Genomic DNA, 24,636 nt, shown 5'->3' with positions numbered 1-24,636 from the left:
CAGCTCCCACTGGTTGATGTAACGGCCGAACCAGACTGGACTGCAACACCCATTGGTTCCAGTGCAACTCGGGACTGAAAACAGAACCAACACAGCAATTGCAACCACCAGCTGATTGGGGTGATGGAATGTGCCGGGCCCTGTGCTTGCTAGAACATACAAGAATCTAATCTGGGAATACCTCAAAGTATCTTTGGAGATCTCCCCAATCGAACTGCTGGACTCAAAACTCTAACCAGGAGAAGACAGAAGACAGAACAGGACAATCATCTCAGCTATATGTTGGCAGCAAATTATGGGGCAAACGGAGACTTTATGATGGACCATATCAATCGGTGGACGACCTCATCAAGCGAAACTGGCAGCGATTCATAACTGGAGAACTATTAACACCACTTGAGCACATATCTCAGAGCATGCCCCACATCCGGGACTTGGGGTGGGCGGGAAACCGGGTGGGGCTTCTCCCTCAATATCCCCCTTTACCTCAGATACATGATGGAAACAATATGAACATAACAGCATTGCCCACTTTCCTATCCCCCTGAACCTTTTTTTTTCTTTCTTTCTTTCTTTTTTTTTTCTTCTTTTTCCTTTTGAAAGACCCCCGAAATGGGTGTCCCTCCTTTGGAGAGGCCCCTCCCAAGGAACAACGAGACCACTAGTACGGATGCAAACAGCAAGAGGTTTATTCAGATACACAGGTACCTGGGGCAACAAAGTCTCTTGGAAGACTTGCGCGCCTCAGGTTGGGGTCTAGGGGTTTTTATAGGGTTCAGGAGCAGAAGCGCAGTTACAGAAGCAAGAAGCATAGTTACAGGACTCTGATTGGTGGATTCCTATAAGGCCAGGGTCATGGTGACGGCAACTTTATTTTAGTACCGGGGATTTTTAATAATGACTGATTTAGCCTTGAGTTGGTTCCCTATCTCTGATAACAGCTGAGTTGGCGCTGAGTTAGCTCTCTTTCCTAATATTTCTGCCTTATTTGGGGGCCAGATGTTTGACCACGGATATGAGGCAAGCTTGCCCTGTCCTTGTCCACTTCCTTCCCAGAGATCCTGTTATTCTTAGTTCTAAGCCTTGCAAAATGGCGTTGCTGCTGCTAAAGCTCATGATTTTTGGTGAGGGTCTTTCATTCCCCCCTTTTTCTTCTAACTCCGAATGAAATCTTTCATTCGGCTAGGTGGTAGTGGTTTCTATTTCTAGGATATCTGGATCATCTTGTTCAATTGCACGGTACCGGGATCGGGCGACCTGGTATGGTACAGAATGTAAGGTTACTACTAAAGTTTGAATAAGTGCAAATCTGTTATTAATAAGTGCAACTAATTTCTTGAAAATACAGGGTCCAAAAAACAAAATTAAGAGAAAAATAATTAGGGGTCCCATTATTGAGGATACTAGGGTAGTGAACCAAGGTGACCGGTTAAACCAATTCTCGAACCAATCTCGTTCTGATTCTAGTAAGTGTTGTCTTTGTTTGAGTCTTTCTCTGAGTTTAGCCATGTTATCTCGCACTAATCCCGTATGATCTGCATAAAAGCAGCATTCTTCTTGGAGTGCCACACACAGTCCTCCCTGTTGTAAGAATAGAATATCTAATCCTCTTCTATTTTGCAGTACTACTTCTGAGAGAGAGGTTAAAGACTTTTCAAGGGCACTAACTGATTCTTCTAATGTTTTTATATCATTGTGCATAGCATTTTGGAGTTGTTTAAATTGACCGGTTTGTATGAGAGCGGTGGTTCCTGTCCCTATTCCTGTCGCAATCCCTCCTACAGTTATGCCCCCGAGCAATAAAGCCAGAGTGAGGGACACTGGCTCTCTCTTGGTTCGAAATCTATTCTCAAAATGGTCAAAAATATATTCGGAACCATGATAAATAATCTTAGGCCATAATTCTATTAAAACACAATAATCAGAAGTCATATTAAGTATTACAGAAGAAATGCATGGAGTCAAACCAGTATTGCATGCCCAATAGGTCCCATTGGGAGCCACCAAATTATAGTTTCCTTTAGTTAATGATTTGATTTGACTGCATAATGCCTGATGGGTCGTGGGAATAGTTCCTATACAAAGACCTTGTCCGGATACCTCAGACAGGGTTAATTTATGTTGGGGAACAGTAGTACAGTTAATGGGTGTAGAGGTGTGATTAGTATAATTTCCTATAATGGCGGTTCCTTCATAATAGGGAGGTCTAGAGATCAAACATAGCCAACAGTCTTGAGTCCGATCTGGGTCCGTGAGATTAAGGGTTGAATAGGCTCCTTGTAATAAATCGAATAATCTGTCCCCTGTTGTGGTAGTCGCAACGCGGTTACTAATCTGCGGAGATAATGTGGTAACATTTTGGAACATATTACGAACCTGTGGGACTTGGGGTTCCAATAAAGAGGGTTTTCTCTGTCTAGGAAGGACAGGGTTGGGACCAATAAGTTTTGAGGGGCCCTGGTCCAGACGTAATCTGAGAGTGAAAATGAATCCTTGATCTGTTCCTGACATATAAAATCTCAGACCCCATGTCCTTCCCTTAATCCATTCTGGCAGATCACTTATTTTCCTTCCTTCAGGGGTAAAGGAAATGTTAAGTGGATTACAAGAGAAATCTTCACAATCTCCACCTTTCCACCATTTTTTTCCAGCGTTAAAAAAACAAGTGCCGGGTCCTGAGCTGGTCGGAGTATGTTTACTCCGGCTGACCTGTATCCAATCCTTTTTGTTGGGTTTCCAATAGACTGTCCCAGATGTCTCACAACCCCATGTAGCACAAAAATAAGCATCTATTCCCCCACAAGTGTGTATCTGCGTTTTATCTCTTCCAGTTCCTGGACAAACATAAAATGGAAGTTTTTGCAGCTCTACTCGAAAGCGGGGATGGGAGCATCCTGGTATCTTATAAGGTGCCCGATGGCATGGACATAAGCCATATTTGGACTTAGGGACACATTTAGGTCTTTCTTTTGCAGGATCTATTGAGGGGATGTCCCAATTATTAAGACCGGCAACTAAATCACACACATCAGGGGTTAAATCAGGCCACCAGGTCCCAGGGGGGGCGATTTGGGAGGTTGACCACACAACATCCCCAGTTTGTGAGAGAACTTCCCAAGCCATTGACCGGGAGATATGGGGACTGCTGTGAACTAAGCTAGAATTTAACATGATTCCTATAATAATCAGGGAGCCCCACGGGTTAGTCTTATCTTTAGAGGATTTTGAGTGCGTTGGACTTTCCATGTTGTCGTGGCGTTGCTTTCTTCCTCTGAAGAGTGGGCAGCCTTGACGTGGGAGGCGTGGATCCAGGATGAGATGCCGTCTACTTTGAGTGCTGTTGGTGTGGTCAAAAGGACGGTGTAAGGACCCTTCCACCGAGGTTCCAGGTTCTTAGTCTGGTGTCTGCGGACCCACACAGAGTCTCCTATCTGGAAGGGGTGGGGTACCACTGGTTGATCCGTCTGGTCCTTGTAGGCAGCTGCAAGTGGTTTCCAGATTTCCCGCTGTACAAGTTGTAGGGCCTGCAAATGAGCTTTTAAAGAAGGATTATTGGCAAAATAAGGAATTAAATTTGAGCTAGAAAGACTAACGGGGGACGGAGGTGCACCGTACAAGATTTCAAAAGGAGTGAGACCATGTGGTCCTGGAGTATTTCTAATTCGGTAAAGGGCTACCGGAAGGAGGAGCACCCAGTCTCTAGAGCCAGTTGCAAGCGTAAATTTGGTTAAAGTCTCCTTAATGGTTCTATTCATTCGTTCTACCTGTCCTGAACTCTGGGGTCGGTAAGCACAATGTAATTTCCAATCGATCCCCAGTAACTTAGACACTGATTGACTTATCTGAGAAACAAAAGCAGGCCCATTATCTGTTCCTAATACCTGAGGCATACCATACCTTGGGAAGATTTCTTCTAACAGTTTCTTGGTCACAACGTTTGCAGTCTCGTGCTTAGTGGGGAAAGCCTCTACCCATCCTGAGAAGTTATCCACAAATACTAGAAGATATTTATAACCATATTGTCCAGGCTTTACCTCGGTGAAATCAATTTCCCAGTGAGTCCCAGGGCGGTGTCCTCGCACTCGAGTTCCTTGTCCTACTTTGGTTTTTCCCGCATTAACTTGTGCACACGCCGTACATTCATCTACTACAGTTTGTAAGATTTTATTTTTCCCTAGTAGGAAATAAGGGCTCTCTTCTCTGTCCAGAAGGATTTTCATTTTTCTACTGCTGAGATGGGTTAATTTATGTAAGCAGGTGATTAATTCACGAGTTTGCTTTTGGGGCATTACAGGTTTACCATGAAATATCCAATGTCCTTTTTCAGCATCATGTTGTGCCCCTAATTCTTGTAAGATTCTCATATCTCCAAGGCCATACTCAAAAGAGGTATCCAGAGTGGACCGCATTTCCTGCGTAGTTAAAGAAAGGGCTCGGGGCGGAGTTTTGCTCTCCAGAGCCACTTTCCGGGCAGCAGTGTCCGCCAGTCGATTGCCCCGAGCTTCTGGGCTCTGTCCTTTTTGGTGTCCTAAGCAATGGATGATACTCAACTTTCGAGGCAAAAACAGGGCCTTAAGTAAAGCCAAGATTTCAGACTTATTTTTAATGTCTTTGCCCTCTGAAGTCAGTAACCCTCGCCTTCGGTATATTTCTCCATGAATATGTGCCGTGGCGAAAGCATAACGGCTATCAGTATAAACGTTAAGCCTCTTACCTTTTGCCATTTGGAGCGCCTGGATCAAGGCGATGAGTTCAGCCTTCTGGGCTGAAGTCCCGGATGGAAGGGCCTTAGCCCAGATTACCTCGGTCTCTGTGGTTACTGCTGCTCCGGCTTTCCGTTTTCCATTATCTATGAAGCTGCTCCCATCCGTATACCAGGTGAAGTCTGCGTCCTGGAGGGGCTGATCCGTTAGGTCTGGTCGTGTCCCGTGTACTTCTGCGAGGATCTGTAGGCAGTCATGCTGCTCTATATCCTCCGGTTGGGGAAGCAGAGTTGCTGGGTTTAAGGCAACAACCGGTCCAAAATGTATCCGGCCCGTGTCTAGGAGCATAGCTTGATAATGGGTCATACGGGCATTGGAGAGCCAGCGATCTGGCGGTTGTTTGATTAGAGCCTCAACTGCATGAGGTGCCAAAATAGTCAATGATTGTCCCAAAGTTAATTTGCCAGCATCCTTAGTTAAAACGGCTATAGCTGCCACCACCCGCAAACAAGGTGGCCAGCCAGAGGCAACAGTATCCAGTTTCTTAGAGAGGTAGGCTACAGGTCGCTTCCAGGGCCCCAATCTTTGGGTCAGGACTCCCTTTGCATAGCCCTGCTTTTCATCCACAAACAATTCAAAGGGCTTCGTGACATCGGGAAGGCCCAAAGCGGGAGAGGTCAGAAGAGCCTGCTTGATATCATCAAAGGCCTGTTGCTGCTCAGACCCCCAATTAAACGTTGCTCCCTGTTTTGTAAGGGGGTAAAGGGGGGCTGCCATTTCAGCAAACCCAGGAATCCATAGGCGGCAGAAACCCGCGGTCCCCAGGAATTCTCGTATTTGACGAGAATTCCTTGGGGCGGGAATGTTGGTCACCGCCTGCTTGCGGGCGGCAGTTAGCCACCTCTGTCCATCTTTTAACTGATATCCCAGATATGTGACCTGGGTTTGGCAGAGCTGTGCTTTCTTTGCAGAGGCTCTGTAGCCTAACTGTCCCAAAGTTTGTAACAGGGACTCAGTGCCCTGTCGACAATCTGTTTCGGTGGTTGCTGCCAATAGGAGGTCATCCACATACTGTAGAAGTATTAGAGTCGGATTCTGGACTCTGAAATCCGCGAGGTCCTGATGGAGAGCCTCATCAAACAATGTGGGACTATTTTTGAAGCCTTGAGGTAACCTGGTCCAGGTCAGTTGACCTGAGAGTCCCAAGTCCGGGTCCTTCCATTCAAAAGCAAACAAAGATTGGCTTTGGGGACTAAGTCTGAGACAAAAGAAGGCATCCTTCAAATCTAAAACTGTATACCAAATATGTGTAGGTGGAAGTGTGCTAAGTAAGTTATAGGGATTAGGCACAGTGGGATGAATATCTTCCACTCTTTTATTAACTTCCCTTAAATCTTGTACAGGTCTATAGTCCTCTGTTCCCGGCTTCTTTACTGGAAGAAGCGGGGTATTCCAAGGTGATCGGCAAGGAACTAAAATGCCTTGATCCAGAAGTCTCTTGATATGTGGTCTGATACCCTGATAAGCTTCTTGGGACATTGGGTACTGTTTTATAGAGACCGGAGTCGCAGTGGCTTTCAGTTCAATGACCAGAGGCGGCTGCCGGAGCGCAAGGCCCATTCCTCCGGTTTCAGCCCAAACCATAGGAAATCTTTTTATCCAAGAATCTAATTTTAAATTCTTTATCTCTGTATTATTTGACTCCAGAATCTCATATAACTTATATTCGTCTTCTAATTGGAGGGTGAGGACCTGAAGAGGCGCTCCCTTTGGATCAGTTATTCGAATCCTATTATTCTCAAAATGTATATGCGCCCTTAATTTGGTAAGCAGATCCCGTCCCAATAAAGGATAGGGGCAATCAGGAACATGTAGAAAAGAATGAGTCACTTTACCAGTTGCCAGCTGCACTTTTCGGTCAGTCGTCCAATGGTATCTTTTTCCTCCGGTCGCTCCTTGGACCCAAGCCGATCTATCGCTCAAGGGTCCCGGGGCATGGGTCAACACCGAGTGCTGTGCCCCTTTATCCACCAGGAAGGTGACAGGTTGCCCCCCAACATTAAGAGTTATCCTGGGCTCAGGGGGGGGCTCCTGGCCCTGACCTCTCTAATCTTCTAGAGTCAGTATGGGAGTCTGGTGCCCTGGTCTTTTAAGTCTCTTTGGGTTCTTAGGGCAATCTCTGGCCCAATGTCCTCTTTCCTTGCAATAGGCACATTGATCTTTATCTACTTGGGGGCTCCTCCGATCCCCTCCTCGTCTCTCCTGAGTTTGTCCTGACACTATGGTGGCTAATAGTCTACTTATCTCCTTGTTTCTTCTGCGATCTCTGACATTCTCTCTCTCTTCGGCTTCACGTCTCAACCTTTCATCACGTTCTTCTGTTTCCTTTTTAAGTCTCTCATCTCTTTCTTCCTGAGTTTCACGCTTATTAAAAATACGTTCTGCCTCTTTAAGTAAACCCTGAATAGAGCTTTCTCTGAGATTATCAAGTCTCTCAAGTTTCTTTCTAATGTCTGGAGCTGATTGCCAGATGAAGGACATGGCCACATTGGTGGCTTGCCCTGGATCTTCTGGGTTATATGGGGTGTATATACGGTAGGCCTCTTTTAGCCGCTCAAGAAATGCCGAGGGAGTTTCCTCGGACCCCTGTATTACCTGCTTGATCTGAGCCAAATTGGTGGGGCGCCGTGCCGCCCCATGGAGACCCGCTATGAGCAACTGGTGATAGAGACGCAGGTGGTTCCTATCTTCATCCGTAGTGAAATCCCAATTGGGCCACTCCAGGGGAAAGGCTGCATCAATCTCATTGGGTAGTTGAGTGGGGCAGCCATTGTCTCCTAGAACATTTTTCCTGGCCTCCAGGAAAACCCGTTGTTTTTCCTCAGTCGTCAGTAATGTCTGTAGTAACTGTTGACAATCATCCCAAGTGGGCTGGTGTGTCACTAAAATAGACTCAATCAAAGAGGTTAGCATAGAGGGGTCCTTGCTAAAGGGGGGATTGTTATGTTTCCAATTGTATAAATCAGAGGCAGAAAACGGCCAGTACTGGAGCCGATCATTGGGACCGGCCCGCAGGGGGAGGGCACGGGAAGTAGAGTCAGGAGGTTGTTCCCGACGCCCTCGTAGCCGCCCTGCCATCGGGGAAGGTGCAGGATCGGCGGCTGGGGTCTCTTCCGGTTCAGCTTCTGCCGCTTGTTGATCTCGATATGGTGGGGGTTCCTCAGCCAGCAGGTCCATTACAAGATCTTCTCCTGGGGGTAAGACCTTAACTTTGGGTGGTTTCTTCTTTGCATTTTGGATCTGTGTGGGTTTGACAAGGGTTGGGTAGAGTGAAGACTGAGAGGGGCGCCCAAGGGTTGGAATGGGAGGAGGAGCAGAGGGGATAGGGGTAGAGGGTGGTTTAAGAGTAACAAAAGGCCTGACCCACAGAGGTGGAGCATGAATGAGGGCCTCCCAGGTCATTATATAGGCCACTTGGTCGGGATGACCATGAGGACCAGGATCCATCACTTTGTGTTTGACCTGTGAAATAATGTTAAGATTAAAGGTTCCATCTCTTGGCCAGCCAACGTTGAAGGTTGGCCACTCTGAGGAGCAGAGGGTAATCCATTTTTTCTTGCGGATATCTACTGACTGATTATTAGCTATGTCCTGGACATCTCGCCAATGCTGTAAAGTGAGGCTAAGTGGGGTGGTAATAGATTGTCCCATTATCTCGACAGACAAAACACTGAACACAAAGACCACAAACAATAGGCCGGCACTGAAACAAAACAACTTCGCAGCGCGGCTTTGGTGCCAAACCGAAAGCAAAAACTCAAATGGAGATCGTGATGAGAGTCCGGATCTCTCGTCTCCCAAACGAACCGCGTACCCTTCTGACAGTGGGGGAGCCCCAAAGAGTCCTATTCGGGTCAGGTTCACAAAATTCAAATGAGCCAGAAACCTGACTCCAAATGTCCCCGGAACGTCTTCCAGGGTTGCGGTCGGGAGCCCGAGCCCGTCGGCTCCTCCACGGATCCGCCAAGTACAAGGCGACACGGCCGGGTCGTACAAACGCAAGCGCGAGATTTCAACACAAACACAGAGACAAGGACATAAGCAAATTTCAAGCGCTGGCCAGCTTACCTCCTGGAGGTGGGTCGGTGGTCCTTGGGCAGGGGTCTCTGATCCCGGACGAGCCCCCAAATGAAAGACCCCCGAAATGGGTGTCCCTCCTTTGGAGAGGCCCCTCCCAAGGAACAACGAGACCACTAGTACGGATGCAAACAGCAAGAGGTTTATTCAGATACACAGGTACCTGGGGCAACAAAGTCTCTTGGAAGACTTGCGCGCCTCAGGTTGGGGTCTAGGGGTTTTTATAGGGTTCAGGAGCAGAAGCGCAGTTACAGAAGCAAGAAGCATAGTTACAGGACTCTGATTGGTGGATTCCTATAAGGCCAGGGTCATGGTGACGGCAACTTTATTTTAGTACCGGGGATTTTTAATAATGACTGATTTAGCCTTGAGTTGGTTCCCTATCTCTGATAACAGCTGAGTTGGCGCTGAGTTAGCTCTCTTTCCTAATATTTCTGCCTTATTTGGGGGCCAGATGTTTGACCACGGATATGAGGCAAGCTTGCCCTGTCCTTGTCCACTTCCTTCCCAGAGATCCTGTTATTCTTAGTTCTAAGCCTTGCAAAATGGCGTTGCTGCTGCTAAAGCTCATGATTTTTGGTGAGGGTCTTTCACTTTAACTGTAATTAACTATGTAAAGATTGTCAACAACAATACAATAAAAAGAAAAAAAAAGAAAAAAAAAGAATTTAAGATCTTAAATGTAAAACATATTAAAGATTGAGAAAAAACTGTAAGAGGAAAAAGTCTCTAAAAATTTGGGATAGGCCAAAATTTCTTAGGACTCAAAAGGCACTAACTATAAATGATAAAGGGGATAAAATGAACTTCATTAGAATTAATTTCTTTCCTTTAAAAAACAGTTATAGAAAATAAATCACATCACAGATGGGGACAAAATTACTTGTGAAAAAATATGTCTGACAGATCACTTCACTTAGAGAATGCCAAAAAATTACAACTCAATATTAAGAAGACAAACAACTCAGTTTAAGAATAAACAAAATATCTGAACTGGCATTGTGGCAAAGTTGCTTAAGCTGCCACTTGCAGTACTGGCATCCCACACTGGAGAACTGGTTCCTGACCCAGATGCCCCACCTCTGAACCAACTCCCTGCTGCTTATGCACCTGGGCAAGTGACGAAACCTGGGTAGGGTACTTGGGTCGCTGCCACCCACGCAGGACACCAGGATGCAGGTGCAAGCTCCTGGCTTCAGCTTGTTCCAGTTCCAACTATTGTGGTTACTTAGGGAGTGAAACAGTGGATGAAAGGTCTCTGTCTCTCACCAAAAACAGCCAGTCAGTGAGAGAATGACTAGATACATTTGAACAGACATTTCACAAAGGAAAATTCACAAATGGCAATATAAGAACATTAAAAAGATGCTCCACATTACTGACCACATAGAGATTTCACTTCATGCTCATCAGGATGACTGAAATCAACTAAATGTTAGTGAAGGTGAGAACAAATTGAAGCCCTCATATACTAAATTGACAATTTCTTGTAAAGTTAGACACACATTTATTTACCCCATGATCTAGTCATCCACTCCTAAGAAAAATTAGAAGCATCCAGAAGACTTATACACAATTATTTCCATTAGTTTTATGTATAATTGCCCCCAGACTCTTAATAAACCAAATGTCTATCGACAGATGAACATATAAATGACAATGCAGCCATTGGTTATTCAGCAATTAAAAAAGGAATAGATGACTAACTTAAGAGAGAACATGGATAAATCGCAAAACCAAGATGGTGAGTGCAAGAAGCCAGACATGTGGGCCAAGCACAATGGCTCAGTTGACTAATCCTTCACCTCCAAGCACTGGGATCCCATATGGGCAACAGTTCATGCACTACTACTCCACTTCCAATCCAGCTTTTTGCTTGTTGGCTCAAGTCCTTGGGACCCTACACTCACATGGGAGACCCAGAAGAAGCTCCTGGCTCTTGGCTTCAGATTGACTCAGCTCTGGCCTTTTGAGGGAGGAATGAACCAGGGGATGGAAGATCCTCTCTGTCTCTCCTTCTTCTCTATAAATCTTTCAAATAAAATTAATCAATCAAAAATAATTGTAAAGGAAAACTGAAACCAACGGAAAACAACAAGCAATTTTTTCCAGTTAAAAAGAGGAGTGCTTCCTGCAATGCCTCAGAAAGCCTGCTGTAACAGCTAAAAGATGAGGTGGGGGTAATGCTAAGATGGAAGGGTGTGCCTTTCCTGCGGTGATGACCTCCCCATGTGAACATGCCTCTCACCAAGGATATCCCCCATCCCTCTCCAAGGAGTGGAAGAGGCAACACAAGAAGATGCATCTGGCGCACAGCCACAGGACCTGCTTCATGGCTGTGAAGGGTCCAGGCTGCTACCACATCACCATGGTTTTTAGCCATACACAGTTGTTTTTTGTGTCGGTTGCTCCACTGTCCCCTGCAGGCCCACGAGAAGCAAAGCAAGGCTCACAGAAAGATGTTCCTTCTGAAGGAAGCAGCATAACAGGACCCTGAATCAAGATGAGTGGGAGACCTTCCCAAGAAACACATTTTGGGTACAAAAAGAGAGAGAGAGAGAGAGAGAGAGAGAGACTCAGTCTCTGTTAGTGTCAGGTGCAGAAGACACCCCAGTGAATAATGCAGCACTCTGTCTTCAGGGAGAAAACAATTTGCAGAGAAAGAACAGATTTAGTTACACAAATAATGACGAGCAAGTAGGGAAAATGTAATGAGAGGAGAAGCTCAGGATGCCTGGAGGTTAGAAGTGGGGGACTCATCTGGTTGAGGAACAAGGAAGGAGCCCCAAGGATCCTGCACTTGATCTGAGACCCCGGTGGGTGGACACACTAGGGAGGTGGGAAGTTGGAGGAGAGGCTCCACTGAGAGACTACAGCTGAGCAGACTCTGGGGAGGGAGGGGGCGTGGCTCAGGGGCCCTGAGTGTTGGATGGCAGAGCGAAGCTCAACGCTGTAGCAGCAGATCCCAGTTCTCACAGAGCCTGAAGTCAACAGGAAGAGTTTCATGTTAGCAGTAGCTGGAAGTGATTGAAGAGGATAAGCATGATGGCAATGTAGTTAACTTTGTCCTTATAAAGATCACTTTAGGCGTAGTCTTAAATGGTGTATCCAGCATTAGCCAATAAAAAAACAGTCTGAGGCTGCAAGTCATGGATGCAACCTCAAATGTTCTAGTTGTACATTTACAAAGTATAGAAAGGGGCGACATTATGGCATGGACACTAGTTCAAGGCCAGCTCCCAGCTAACATACCTGGGAAAGCTGCAGAAGATTGCCCAAGTGTTTCAACTCCTTCATCCATGTGGGAGACCCAGAAGGAGTTCCAAGCTCCCAGCTTCAGACTAGCCGATTTCCAGGCATTGCAGTCATTTGAGAGAGTGAACCAGTGGAAGGATGCTCTCTTTATCTCTCTTGTCTCTCTCTTTATTTATAACTTTGCTTTTTAAATAAATAAATCTATTAAAAGTTTAGAAAGATAAAAGATCCAGGAGTAACTCACCTTTAACATATTTTGTTTGACTCGAAATTCCCAATGTATTATCATTTCAGCATGAGTCAACATAAGCATTGATGAGAGTTTTATGTCCTGATTTTGCATTCTAAGTTCAGTGTACATGAGGACTCACAGCCCCTCTCAGAGCAGCCACATTTTCAGGTGCTCAATAGCCAGGTACAACCAGTGGCTCCCAATAGCAGAAGCACTGTCTAGGATGAGGACACCAATAGACTAAGGACCATCTAAAGGGCTGTACAGATTGGAGGGCACAGACGATGGTAGCCTGAAACCACAGGGTGAGCAGCAGGAGCTGATTTGAGAAATAATTTGGAGAAAGAACGTACTGCTCTTGGCGCCTGACTGGGGAGTCTCAGATGAGCTGCTTCCTCCTAACACTCATGTCTCCTGCTTTGCTCTATTAGACTGAGCATCCCCATGGGATGCAAGGAGCATCCCCCTAGTGAGAAAGCCTGTACTCACCTTCAAGGCCGCCTCATTGCCCTGATTTTCTTCCCACCGCACTGGCTGCTCCTTCTCAGTCTGCCTTTGCTGTTTCTTCCTCTTGTTTTTCTCTGCTGTTTCACATGGAACAGCTCTTGGGTGAAAGCTGCTCTTAGTCCCTGTCTACACTCGCTGCCCCAGAGATCACATGTAGCCCCATGGCTTTAAATACCTTCTGTAAGCTGGTGCCTCCAGCTTCGCTCTCTTCCCCTGAATTCTGGCCTTGAACTCCATGTTGTGTGGGTGGCTGGGGGGCATCTTTAATTTGCCCTGTCCAAAACCATATCCCTCATCTTCCCCTGCAAGCCAGTTCCTCTCAGGTTTTCCCCATCTCACAGAGTGGCATCTCAATATTTCCAATGGCCTTGGGGTTGTCCTTGGCATTCTCTCTCTCTCTCTCTCTCTCTCATAGGCTACATCCCTCAAAGCACACATCCAGACTCCTGACTCCATTGAAGCAGCTGAGGCTGAACCCTCATCTATTGTATGGGTTGGTACGATAAACTTTCTGTCTCTGTTTTCCTTCTCAATACAAGAACTGAGTGATCCTATTAAAATTATACATAGATCCCTTCTCTTTCAAAAGTTTGAGACAGTCCTCCCACCTCACTAAAGGTCAAAGCAAAAATCTCCACTGAGAGGGGGAATTTATTATTTTTTTCTGTATTTGGTTCTAGAGGAGTCCTTGGGACACACTAGGTAAGCAACGTTGATGAGTGAATGATTGACATGGGTTGGGATAGACTGAGATGTAGTAAGAAGGCAGAAATCAAACTTAACTCCCAACTTCTTCACCTCTGATGCATAACAGAGTTGCGTGGCTTGAGAGCATTTTCAAAATACACTTCAGAGAGTCACTCAGGGGTCATGAGACGCTGATGGCTACCACGGCCACATGTGAGTGGACTCCTGTGCCCAATACTGCCCATAGTGCACAAAAACCCTTAGTCATCAGTCGCTCTCTGGCTGTGGCGCACAGTGTAGGCATCAGCAGCTTTGGTCCTGAGAGATAAGCATGTCAGACAGCTGATGTGTAATGCACCACTCACAGCTGGTGCTGCCTTTTGGAGCAGTCAGGACCTTCCTCAGAGACAAAATGGGAAAATGTTCTCAAAACTCCAGCAGGCCGTTTCTGCCAAGCGGCCATGGCAGTGACATGGGGCTTTGTGGGCTCCTTGCTCTTCTTTGAGAGCCCCCTCCCCAGCAGGGCCTTCCAGCTTCCTGCTTCCATCCTGGGCATGCCAGTCACAACCTTGGCCACTCTGCAGCCACTGTCCTGGACTCCCTTATGTGGCATCTGTGCTGACCCTGAGCCATCTGGGCCTCTAGAAGGCAAGCTCCCTTTCACGATTAGCTGATTTTCCCTAGGCCTGTCTCAGAAGTGATTCAGTAGGGAATCACCCACCTTGCCAATGAGCCACTCTTATACTCCATCTCTCCTGTGTCTCTTTTACATCCCTGGACAAGCTGGGATGCAACACACTCCTTCCCCATTTCAATTTACCCTTAGTGGGTGACCCACCTGCAAGGCACTCACTCCAGATAACTCCTATAGAAGACCAGACTCCATGCTCCAATCCCTGCACTGACTGATGTGGAATCCTCTTCCTGCTGCTACCCAGGCCAGGCTGGAGTCTCCACAAGTATGAGCGTGAGAGGCTCCTTCATGAACATCAACAGAGCTGAATCCACATCACATGTCACGTCCGTTCCCCTTGGCTCATGTGTCCACACGTCATGTCCGTTCCCCTTAGTTCATGTGTCGGCAGAATACATGCTTAACATTATATTTTTTCACAGTTTTTTTTATTGTTTCCTTAATATATCTGATGTAAAAGGGGATTTTAAGGGTGAAGCCCCACCCAGTCTCCCACCCACCCCAGGTCCCGGATGTGGGGCATGCTCCGAGGGTCTTGCTCAAGTGGTTTTGATAGTTCAACAGCTCTGAATTGCTGCTACTCTTACCACTCCAAGAATGATGAGGTCGTTGGAGAATCCACTGATTGACATAGTCCATCATAGAGTCTCCGTTTGCCCAGTTTTTCACTGCCAACATACAGCTGAGGTGGTTGATTGACCTGTTCTGTCTTCTGTCTTTTCTTGGTTAGGGTCCTGAGTCCGGAAGCTCGACTGGGGGATCCCCAAAGAAACTTTGTCTGAGGTGTTCCCAGACCAGATTCTTGTATGTTCTAGCAAGCACAGGGCCCGGCACAGTCCATTGCCCCAATCAGCTGGTGGTTGCAATTGCTGGGTTGGTTCTGTTTTCAGCCCCGACTTCCCCTGGAACCAATGGGTGTTGCAGTCCAGCCTGGTTCTGCCCAGCACACACTCAGCCCTTGCATAAACCAGTGGGAGCTGCAGCCTAGTCGGAGTGACCCACAATAACCCCCACCAGGCGCGCCCCTACCCTGGTTTGCCAGTATGTGTGGTAGACTAGTCCAGTCTGTCCCACATCCCGTTCGGCTCTCATACATGTCAATGAGTATTAAAACCTTATTCCATCTAATCAGCTCAACTGTCCAGCCTTCACGGATATTGTTGGGTGTCTCTCAACCTACCCCAGCCTTTGTCCTAGTTTTTGTGCCCTCCCGTGAAAGTGGTAACCCAAGAGGCAGGAGCCCACTATTTCCCTCCCAGGCCACTCCCACTCCCGGATTATGCACTCTCCAGGTAGTTCTGTGGTTTGACTTGACAGAACTAGCCCCCAGTGCCAGCTTCTGCCAGCTGATGCTGTGGCTAAGCCCAAACAATCCTCACCCACTCTAATTGTAGCCTGCACCAGTAGCAATAATCAGCCCAGCCTGGCTTTTCCCTGATCTGGTCCACATGAGGCACACAGGTGTTGTAGCCCTGCCCAGTCTGGTCTGTCCCCATCCCAGCTCATGCTCTCCAGTGGGAGTAGCTGTCCAGCAAAGGAACCACCCCTTATTCCCCTGCCGGCTCTTCCCCCTCCCTTCCTGGTTCTCACATGTGCTGGTTGGGTGCTGCAGTCACATGTGGCACAGGCAACCTCACCTTGGCTTTCTGTGTTGTGTACTGCTTTTGTCACGACCGAACCTGGCTCAACCCATACTCTGTTCTGGTGCTTGGATGTGCCAGTGGATGACGTGAAGTGATTCAGCCTGGTCTTCCCCTGACCCATGCCAAATGTATGCCACTGGGAAACTTTCCATGGCTATTCTGGGCTGTTTCCTATCATGTTTCTTGTGCTTACCTGCTGGGTCTGTGTCCTGCCAGAGGAGTTGCCCAGGCTCCTCCATCAGAACCCCTCCCAATGCCAGATTTTGCACATACCAGTGGGTCCATGAGCCAGCCCTACTCAGTTCACCTGCTGTCTTAGCAGGAACAGTGGCTTTTCCTGACTGGCCTTCAACCCATTCTGGTTCTTGTTGTTGGATGTTTCAGCCCAGCCATGGCTTGTCCATACCCACATATGGCTCTCACCTGGCTCAGTAGGAGTTGAGACCTAGCCTAGTCCGTCCCACATCTACCCTGGTCCTCCAGAACACCAGAAGGTGTTGGAGTCTGGCCCGGCCTGGTGTGTCTAGTCCCAGTCCACACTTGTGCCAAGGGAGACTACAACCGTTTCCTGATCAGAATGCAGACCCCATTCCAGGCCACGCGCCCCTTAGTGGGAACTTCCACCCAGCTATGGTTGTCCCCTTAGCTCCCCAATTGGGCCTGTTCCAAGCCGTAGATCATGCACATGCCAATGGTTGCTCTGACTCAGCTTGGCATAGCCCCTCACCTATGCCAACGTCTGCCTTAGACACTGTGGCTTAGCATTCCTGGCTCATGCAGACCAGTTGGTGCAAGAACCTAGTTGGGCATGTCTTGTGCTCCGTCCTAGTCTCTAGGCTAAGGTTTTCTCAGTCCTGCCTGGTGCGCCCGTTCCATCACCATTTCATACACTGATGAGCCATTGGAGCTATTTTGCCCAGCTTGTCCGACCCCCAGGTCTGGACCACATGTTCACCAGTGGGAGCTATGACTCACCAAGGGAGTTTCCCAAGATCCTCCACTTGATCCACTCCCAGACCTAGTTCTCATACATGCCATTGGGTTTAGGCCAGCGCCCAGCATAGTCTGGCCTCCCATTTGGCCTTGTATGAGCTGGTGAATGTTGCAGCCCAGCCCACCCCACACCCTACTCAGGATGCACATTTGGGTGCTGCTGCCTTGACCAGTCCAGACTGTGGTCGGTTCCTTTACCTGTGATTGATGGCAGGCTCCTTGGTCACACCTAGTTTAGTCCATCACCACTCCATCTCTTGAAGTAACCTGTGGGGCTAGAATTTCCACAGGGTTTGGCCCACACATCCCTCACAGAATCTTCTCCTGGATATGGTTCTCTAGAGTGTTTGTTAATATTATGGCCCTGCTTAATGTGACCGGTCTCTGCTGGGTCTTTTCTGTTTCCAACCCTATCATCCACTTGGACCAACTTGATCCTACCCACTTCATACTCAGTCCTCATGCAAACCAGTAGGAGCTGCAACCTAGTTGGGGCGACTACCCATAATGCCCCACCAGGCCTGCTCCCTTCCCTAATTCCATGCATGCCAGTATGTACCACAGGCTTATTCCGTCTACCCCACATCCCATTTAGCTCTGGTACTTGTCAATGGGCATTGAAGCCTAGTTCAACCCAACCAGCCTACTATCCAGCCCACACACATACTGGCAGGTGCCTTTCTGTTTAGCAACCCCTGCCCCTGTCCTGGTTTTCGTGCTCTCCAGTGGGAGTGGTTACCCAAGAGGGAGGTGCCCACTATCTCCCTACTAGGCTACTCCAACTTCTGGATTCTGCACTCTCCAGGTGGTTTTGGCATTTAACTTGACAGATTAAGTCCCCAGTGCCAGCCTCTGTCATCTGATGATGTGGCAAAGCCCTACCAACCCTGGCCCACTCTAACTTTGCTTGCACCATTCGGAACAGTCAGCCCAATCAGGCCCTTCCCCGATCTAGCTCACATGAGGCCCACAGGTATTCCCCTCACCTGTCTCAGCCTTTGCCTTCAATGCTGTGGCATAGTATCCCTGCCTCCTGTAGATCAGTTATTGTAAGAGCCTGCGTTGGAATGACACGTGCTCCATCCTGATTTCTATTCTTTTTTGTGAGTTGAAATTTGTTTGGTCCTGCCCAGTCTGCTCCCTTCCAGTTGCAGCTCAGCCCACTCCACATTCTGTTTTAGGATGCTCCTTCGGGTGATGCTGCCTTGACCTGCCCAGAATGCCATTGGTTCCTTTACCTGTAAGTGATGGCAGGTGCCATGGTCACTCCTAGCTTAGCCCCTCGCCACCCCAGCTCACAAGATAACCTGTGGGACTTGTATTTCCACAGGGTTAGGCCCACACTTCCCCCATAGAGTTTACCCCCGGACCAAATTCTCTCGCGTGCTGGTAAGTGTCTTGATCCTGCCAAATGTGACCAGTCCACTGTTCCACCACCCAGTCAAGTAATGGTTCCCAGCTAGACAGGCCCCCATCCATAGCTTTGGTGTGTGGCAGTCAGTGATGCTCAATGCTAATAGCCCTTCTCAGGATTCCTAATTTGGCTGGTGATTCCGTCTGGCTCAAATAGATCTTATGGGCACTCCGCTCCAAACCATCAGGTCCCAGTTCCCACGCTTACCCAAAAGTTTCAGGACCCTGTAACCGGGAATCGCCCAGAATTCATCTCTCACGTACACTAAAGCTGGCCTTATTCATAGTAGTCCCTAAACAGCAATTTCATATCCTAGAAACCCCAGAGCTCGCTGCTGGGCAGCCAGCAAGCAGAGCCTGGCATCATTTGGTGCACTGGCCGCCCCAAGCCAAGGACTCAGTCACTGCCTTTCAGCAGTGGTCTTGGCCTGCTAAGCCCCCAGCCTCGGATCTTGCCTGGCAGGGGTGGCCCCCACAGTTGCCACACTGTGGGGGGCTGCCATCTGCCTCCAACCCCAAGACCTCAAATCCTCCCAGACTCGTCCCCGTCGCTGGCTTTTGGCAGCATGGCAGAGCTAGGACTATAATCCCATTCCCAAGAGTCCTTCATGGTGCGCTTACCCTGAGAGAAGGTTCCTCTTGGGCCTGGGAAATGCCAAGGACTCAGTCACTGCCTTTCAGCAGTGGTCTTGGCCTGCTGAGCCCCCAGCCTCGGATCTTGCCTGTCAGGGGCGCCCCCCACAGTTGCCACATTGTGGGGGCCTGCCATCTGCCTCCAACCCCAAGACCCCAAATCCTCCCAGACTCGTCCCCGTCGCTGGCTTTTGGCGGCAGGGCAGAGCTAGGACTATAATCCCATTCCCAAGGTTCCCTCGTGGTACGAGGTGGTGCCTTTCGGCAGTGGTCTTACCACTTTCGGCAGAGGCCCCAGCCCTAGATCCAGCCCGGTAGGGGCACTCCCAACATTATTTTTCAAAAGCTTTCAATGGGGCAGGCATTTGGCACAATGGTAAGATGTTCACATGGTATATCAGAGTGCTCAGGCTTAACTCCCAGACCCACTGCCAAGTCTAGCTCATGTGCAAACTAGGAAACTGCAGAGGAGAGTTCAAGCGCATGTTCCCCTGCCACTCACTCACATGGGAGACCTAGAATGAATTCCTGGATCCTGACTGTCACCTGGCCCAGCCCAGGTTAGGGCAGGTGTTTGGGAGAGCAAAGCAGTGAATGGAAGATCCTCTCTCTCCATCTCTGTGAAATAGTGAAAATGCATACATAGTTTTTAAAGGCTTATCAATAAGTAACAAAAAGAGTCACCAGATGTTCCAACAATTTGAAGATAATGATGATTGCAAATGAGTGGACTACCTTCCCACACCCAGAGGGAAATTTATGATCAGAGGCAGCTTTAACATTTTTATTTATTTTGTTTTTTTAAATTTTTAAATTTTTTTTTATTTTATTTATTTGAAAGCCTTAGAAAGAGATCTTCCATCTGCTGGTTCACACCCCAGGTGGCCACAACTGCTGGGGCTGTTCCAGGCCAAAGCCAGGAGCCTAGAATTCCATCCAGGTCTTCCATGTAGGTGACAGGGGTCCTAGTACTTGAACCATCCTCTGCTGCTTTCCCAGGTTCCTTAATAGGGAGCTGGGCTGGGAATGGAGTAACCAGAGTTCAAACAGGTGCTCTGATAAATACAGGCAGCAGCTTAGCTTACTGTTCCACAATGCCAGCCTGGGCAACACTAATCTGAATGGGTGTGATACTCCGGATAGTGCCCCCCAGACACCTTGGTTCCCATTCCCATGTTGCCTTAAAGTTGGTCATGAAGATGAAGCATCCAGGAGCCCAAGAACATGGAAGACTCTAGACACTGGAAGAAACCAGGAGTGGATTCCCTGCTAGAACTCCTGAGGAACACAGCCCAACCATCACATTGATGTGAGCCCAGAGAGACCCGTGTGCAACTTCCAACTGCAAGACAATAAACACCCCATCTCCGACAGGAAACAGCATGGAAGCAGAGCTCTCTGCCACTCCATCTACCCCACAGTAGGTCTGGTGGGACACCAGGAGGGTTATGCTAGCCTTGGCCACATACCCAGAGGTGGTCTGGTGAGAGAGTAAAGGATGAGAAACCTAGAGATGCTCAAGGGACTGTCCCAGGTTCCCACCCATCCCTGACACTGTCAAAAAGCCACTGGGTGAAAGAGAAGTCTGCCTGAAGGTCTTCCAGGGCCGCATGTCCATTTCTGATCACCCCTTTGCCAACCCTGTGACTTCTAGCAGGGGCATGGATTGTTCCTTTGCAGAGTTCATGACCCAGCTTGCTGGCAGGTTTGCAGCAGTGCATGGCAGTGAAATCGTTGCCTAGGCAGCACTGAGCTGCCAAGCTCAAGCACAGCTCCAAAGGCAGGGGCTATGAGGAAAACCATTCTGGAAAAATGGAGAGCAAGGCTCAAGGGAATGACCTCCCTTCCCTTCATGTAGATAACAAAGCAGTACACACCTTCATGAGCACCTAAGGTGTATCGAATGCATGCTAGCCTGACTTGTCCTCCCTTGTTTAAGGAAGACTGTGTGAGTAAGCCAACCTGGTACCTGCCGGCAGCTTCTTCATCTTTGGATGTATGTCTCTAACAGGGTTCAGATGCAACTTGAGGCTGTGATGCAACCTCTTTTTCTGCTCAGGGCAAAAGAGCAGAGATTAAAATCAGAAGAGATTCTAACTTGGGTTAGAGGAAGACACAGAGAGAGAGAGAGAGAGAGAGAGAGAGAGAGAGAGAGAGAGAGAGAGAGAGCCACTTGCAACCAAGCACCATTAGTTCTACTTTTCTGTCTCCCATCCACCCAGGCCCCCAGCTGATTGGCTGGTGCCCACCCAGACTGGGTGGAGCTTCCCCATTGGACATATCCACCTCATGCCAATCTTCTCTGGAATCACCCTTAGAGACACACCCAGGAGCCAAACATCTTGAATCATCTGGCCACCTCAATCCAGTCCCATAATGCCTACCATGGACCACCTCAGTGGCAACGTTGATTGAGCTGGCGCAGCAGACCTCAGTGGAATGCTGAATGAGAAAAACTTGAAGAGAGAGAAGGAATTGGTGGGGATGCCTCTGAAAGGGCGATCCTGGCAACAGGAGCAGCCAGGCCCCCACAGCAGGAGCCTGCAGTTGTGATGTGCTGGAGGAAGAGAGACTAAAGTGATAGAGTAGCAGGAGGGAAAGAGAAAGCAGAGGAAAGAGGGGACGGGAGCTTTGGACAGTGAGGAATAGCTGAGCAGCAGGTAAGAGGCAAAAGTTGCTGCCTGTCAGCAGCAAAGCCAGGTGCAGAGCCAGGTGCAGAGCAGGAATGGGGTGAAGGCAGTCCTGGTTCAGCCCTGCACAAGACAGCCTGGGCTATTTCTGATTTTCTTTAGAAAGTAGAGCCCCTAGGCCCTGTATTATGTTGTAGCAAGTAAAGCTGTTTGTGGCACTGGCATTCCATCTAGATTCATCCCAATTGCTCCACTTTTAATGCAGCTCTCTGCTAATGTGCCTGGCAAAGCAGCAGAAGATGGCCCAAGTACTTGGCTTCCTGCACTCATGTGTGGGAGATCCAAATGGAGCTCCTGGCTCTTGGCTTCAGCCTGGCCTATCTGGCCCATTGTGACCATTTGGGGAGTGAAGCTGCAGGTGGAAGAAGATGGAAGATGGACCTTTCTCTCTCTCATCAATCCCTCATCCCGGACTATTTCAAATAAATATGAGTCTCCAAAATAAATCAATGAACCACCCTTTTCCACCTGACTCCTGTGAGGTCTGGGCTGCACATATTCAGGCAGGGGCAGAATCTAAGAGTGCTAACTGCCTGTGTGCAGGACCCAAATGGACACTTTTGTATTCGTGTGACCTTGTGCCAGCAACTGGAATCCCTCACTGGGTTAGGTGTGTGATAGCCATCCTTGGATGCCATGCTTGCTACCCAGACAGGTTCCCAGAGGTGATCCTAAACCACCAGAAGAGACATTGGATTCTGGAAAATCTCCCAATACTCACCCTGACGGCTCCCTCCACATCCCAAGATGGCAGGGTGTATCTCCAAATGTGCGTTCAAAAGTGCCACCCAGGGAGCACCCTGGTTGTCCCTTACCACTATCTAGAAACACAGCTGGGCATGTCAGGATCTCAAGCACAGCAAGTATTCACAGGTCAGCAGGGCCCTGTGCAGCTTGCAATACCTGTGTGCACACAGGTGACCTTCAGGTAGCGCCACACATAGGTCTTTTCCCTTTCCCAGGGGATCATTAATCTACACCTGCCTGGGAGTACTACCTACCAGCAAACAAAAGACCATGGATCCCTGATAGGGACAAGCTGGTGACATGAGAAGCTGGGTGATACTTTCACAACCACGTGTGGGATAGCAAAAAGTCATCACTGCTTCATGGACACCTGGTTTTCCTCATTGGATGCCTTCCTTTTATTTTTTTAAGAATTCCTTATGTTTCAAGATAAATTTTCCTTTAAAGAGTAAGTGAAGATTCAGTCTGATGATTCAGTGACTAAACCCTTACCTTGCAAGTGCCAGGATCCCATATAGGCACTAGTTTGTATCCCAGCTGCTCAGCTTCCCACCCACCCCTCTGGGAAAGCAGAGGAGAATAGCCCAGGGCCTTGGTCCCATACACCCACATGGGAGACTCATGAAGCATCCTCTGCTGCTTTCCCAGGCCATTAGCACAAAGTTGGATCAGAAGTGTAGCTTCTGGCATTTGAATCAGTGTCCAGTCCCATGAATGCTTTGATGGTGATACATAGACAACTATACTAAAAGAAAAAGAAAGAAGGAAGGAAGGAAGGAAGGAAGGAAGGAAGGAAAGAAAGAAAAAAAGAAAAGAAAGAAAATGAAGGAAGAAGGAAAAACTGAAAGAGAAAAGTCTAACCTGAGGCGACCCATTACTATTGAAATTGGCATGTTATAGAAGTTTCTGGAATCACTGACTTGCTGGATGCACCATTCAGATTGAGGGTAGCGGTAGAACAGAGAAGAAAGCAATTCCACACCAAGCAAAAGTTGGGAGGGGTTGTTGATGTCCTGCTAAAAGGGCAGGCACCTGGCTCAAAGGATGCACAAGAGCAGGTAGACACTTGTGAGATTGCAGGTGTAGAACCCTGGGGGCCGAGGGAGGGGGTCTCACCGCTACGTAGAGGAAGGAAGTGAGCTGGAAGTAGAGAACACAAACCCAGCTGGCTCCCTCCCCATTGCCATCCCAAGTGCTGCTGGCTGGAGAACTGAGATTGTGATATTTTGGGAAAATCATTTGATGGGCTCTGTTGTTGTCATACTTAGGGCTTTATTCCCCTAGCAACTTCTCCTAGGATTTAGATCCCTCTTTAAAAATCAGGGGATTACATTTCAGATAAGTATCCTCGGTGGTGACTTCTCTCAGCAGCAACTCTAGAAATATCAGCTCCTGCTGGCTCTCATTTAACAGGCCTGATTTATTCCCTGGGTACCCACAGGTGTGCTCACAGAGAACAGCTCTCTTCTTACCACTCTCCTCTGCCTCCTGAACTCAAATAAGCTCGGGCTCCTCTCGCATGGAATCCCAACACCACTACCAGGCTGGGAGCACCCTGTGATAGCTGCACTACATGCACCTGCTCTCTGCTGTTCCCCAATACTCACCCATCACCCTGACACCTCAGGTCCCCTTCCCAGAGCTGGGAACTATTGAAAGGAATCCAGACTTCAAGAACCAAAGGATTCTGTTATGAACTGTGTAGTCTGTGGAACCTGTTACCAGGCTAATCCTCTGTCTGCAGCACCAACACCCCAGCTGCTCTGCTTCTGATACAGCTCCCTGTTAATGACCTGATAAAGCAATGGAGAATGGCTTAAGTCCTTGAGTCCCTGCATCCATGCAGGCGAACTAATGCTCCTGGCACCTGGCTTTGAATTGGACCTTCTCCTGTCATTACAGCTATTTGGGGGGAGTGGATCAGCAGATGAAAGATATCTCTTTTTCTCCTCTCTCTCTCTGCTCCCTTCTCTCTGCAACTCTGCCTTTCAAATAAAAATAAAATAAATATTTTTGTTAAAAATCAAGAAGATAACAGCAATGAAACAATAACTGTGATCCCCAGGGGCACGGGTAGTTAAATGGGATAGTGTGTACCGTGTGTGTGTGTGTGTGTGTGTGTGTGTGTGTTTATAATGGCTTCATTGTGCACAACAAAGAGCACAGTAAGCATGACTCTCTCCCCTCTCTATTGTCGGTTTTCCCTATTTAGGACCTGTTTTTGACTCAATGTTTGCCACAGATGTGTCCCATCTAGACACTACCTGCTTCAGGCTGGTCTTCACCTTGCTTTCCCCTGGGC

The 24,636-nt window shown here is 48.2% G+C and overlaps 1 protein-coding gene and 1 pseudogene across 1 annotated transcript; one reads left to right on the top strand and one right to left on the bottom strand.

The window, feature by feature from the left end:
* Positions 1-3,185: 3,185 nt before the first annotated feature.
* LOC131481253 (uncharacterized) lies at positions 3,186-8,414 on the bottom strand. Its single transcript, XM_058669304.1, is given in 1 exon segment — positions 3,186-8,414. A coding segment is annotated over 1 exon segment (5,229 nt).
* Positions 8,415-11,077: 2,663 nt separating this feature from the next.
* On the top strand, positions 11,078-12,404 carry LOC131481251 (small ribosomal subunit protein eS27-like; annotated as a pseudogene).
* The last annotated feature ends 12,232 nt before the right edge of the window (positions 12,405-24,636 follow it).

This window comes from Ochotona princeps, chromosome 1 (assembly GCF_030435755.1).
Source record: "Ochotona princeps isolate mOchPri1 chromosome 1, mOchPri1.hap1, whole genome shotgun sequence".
NCBI classification, from domain to species: Eukaryota; Metazoa; Chordata; class Mammalia; order Lagomorpha; family Ochotonidae; genus Ochotona; species Ochotona princeps.
The sequence above is the reverse complement of the archived record's forward strand: the minus strand, read 5'-3'. Positions and strand labels throughout refer to the sequence as shown.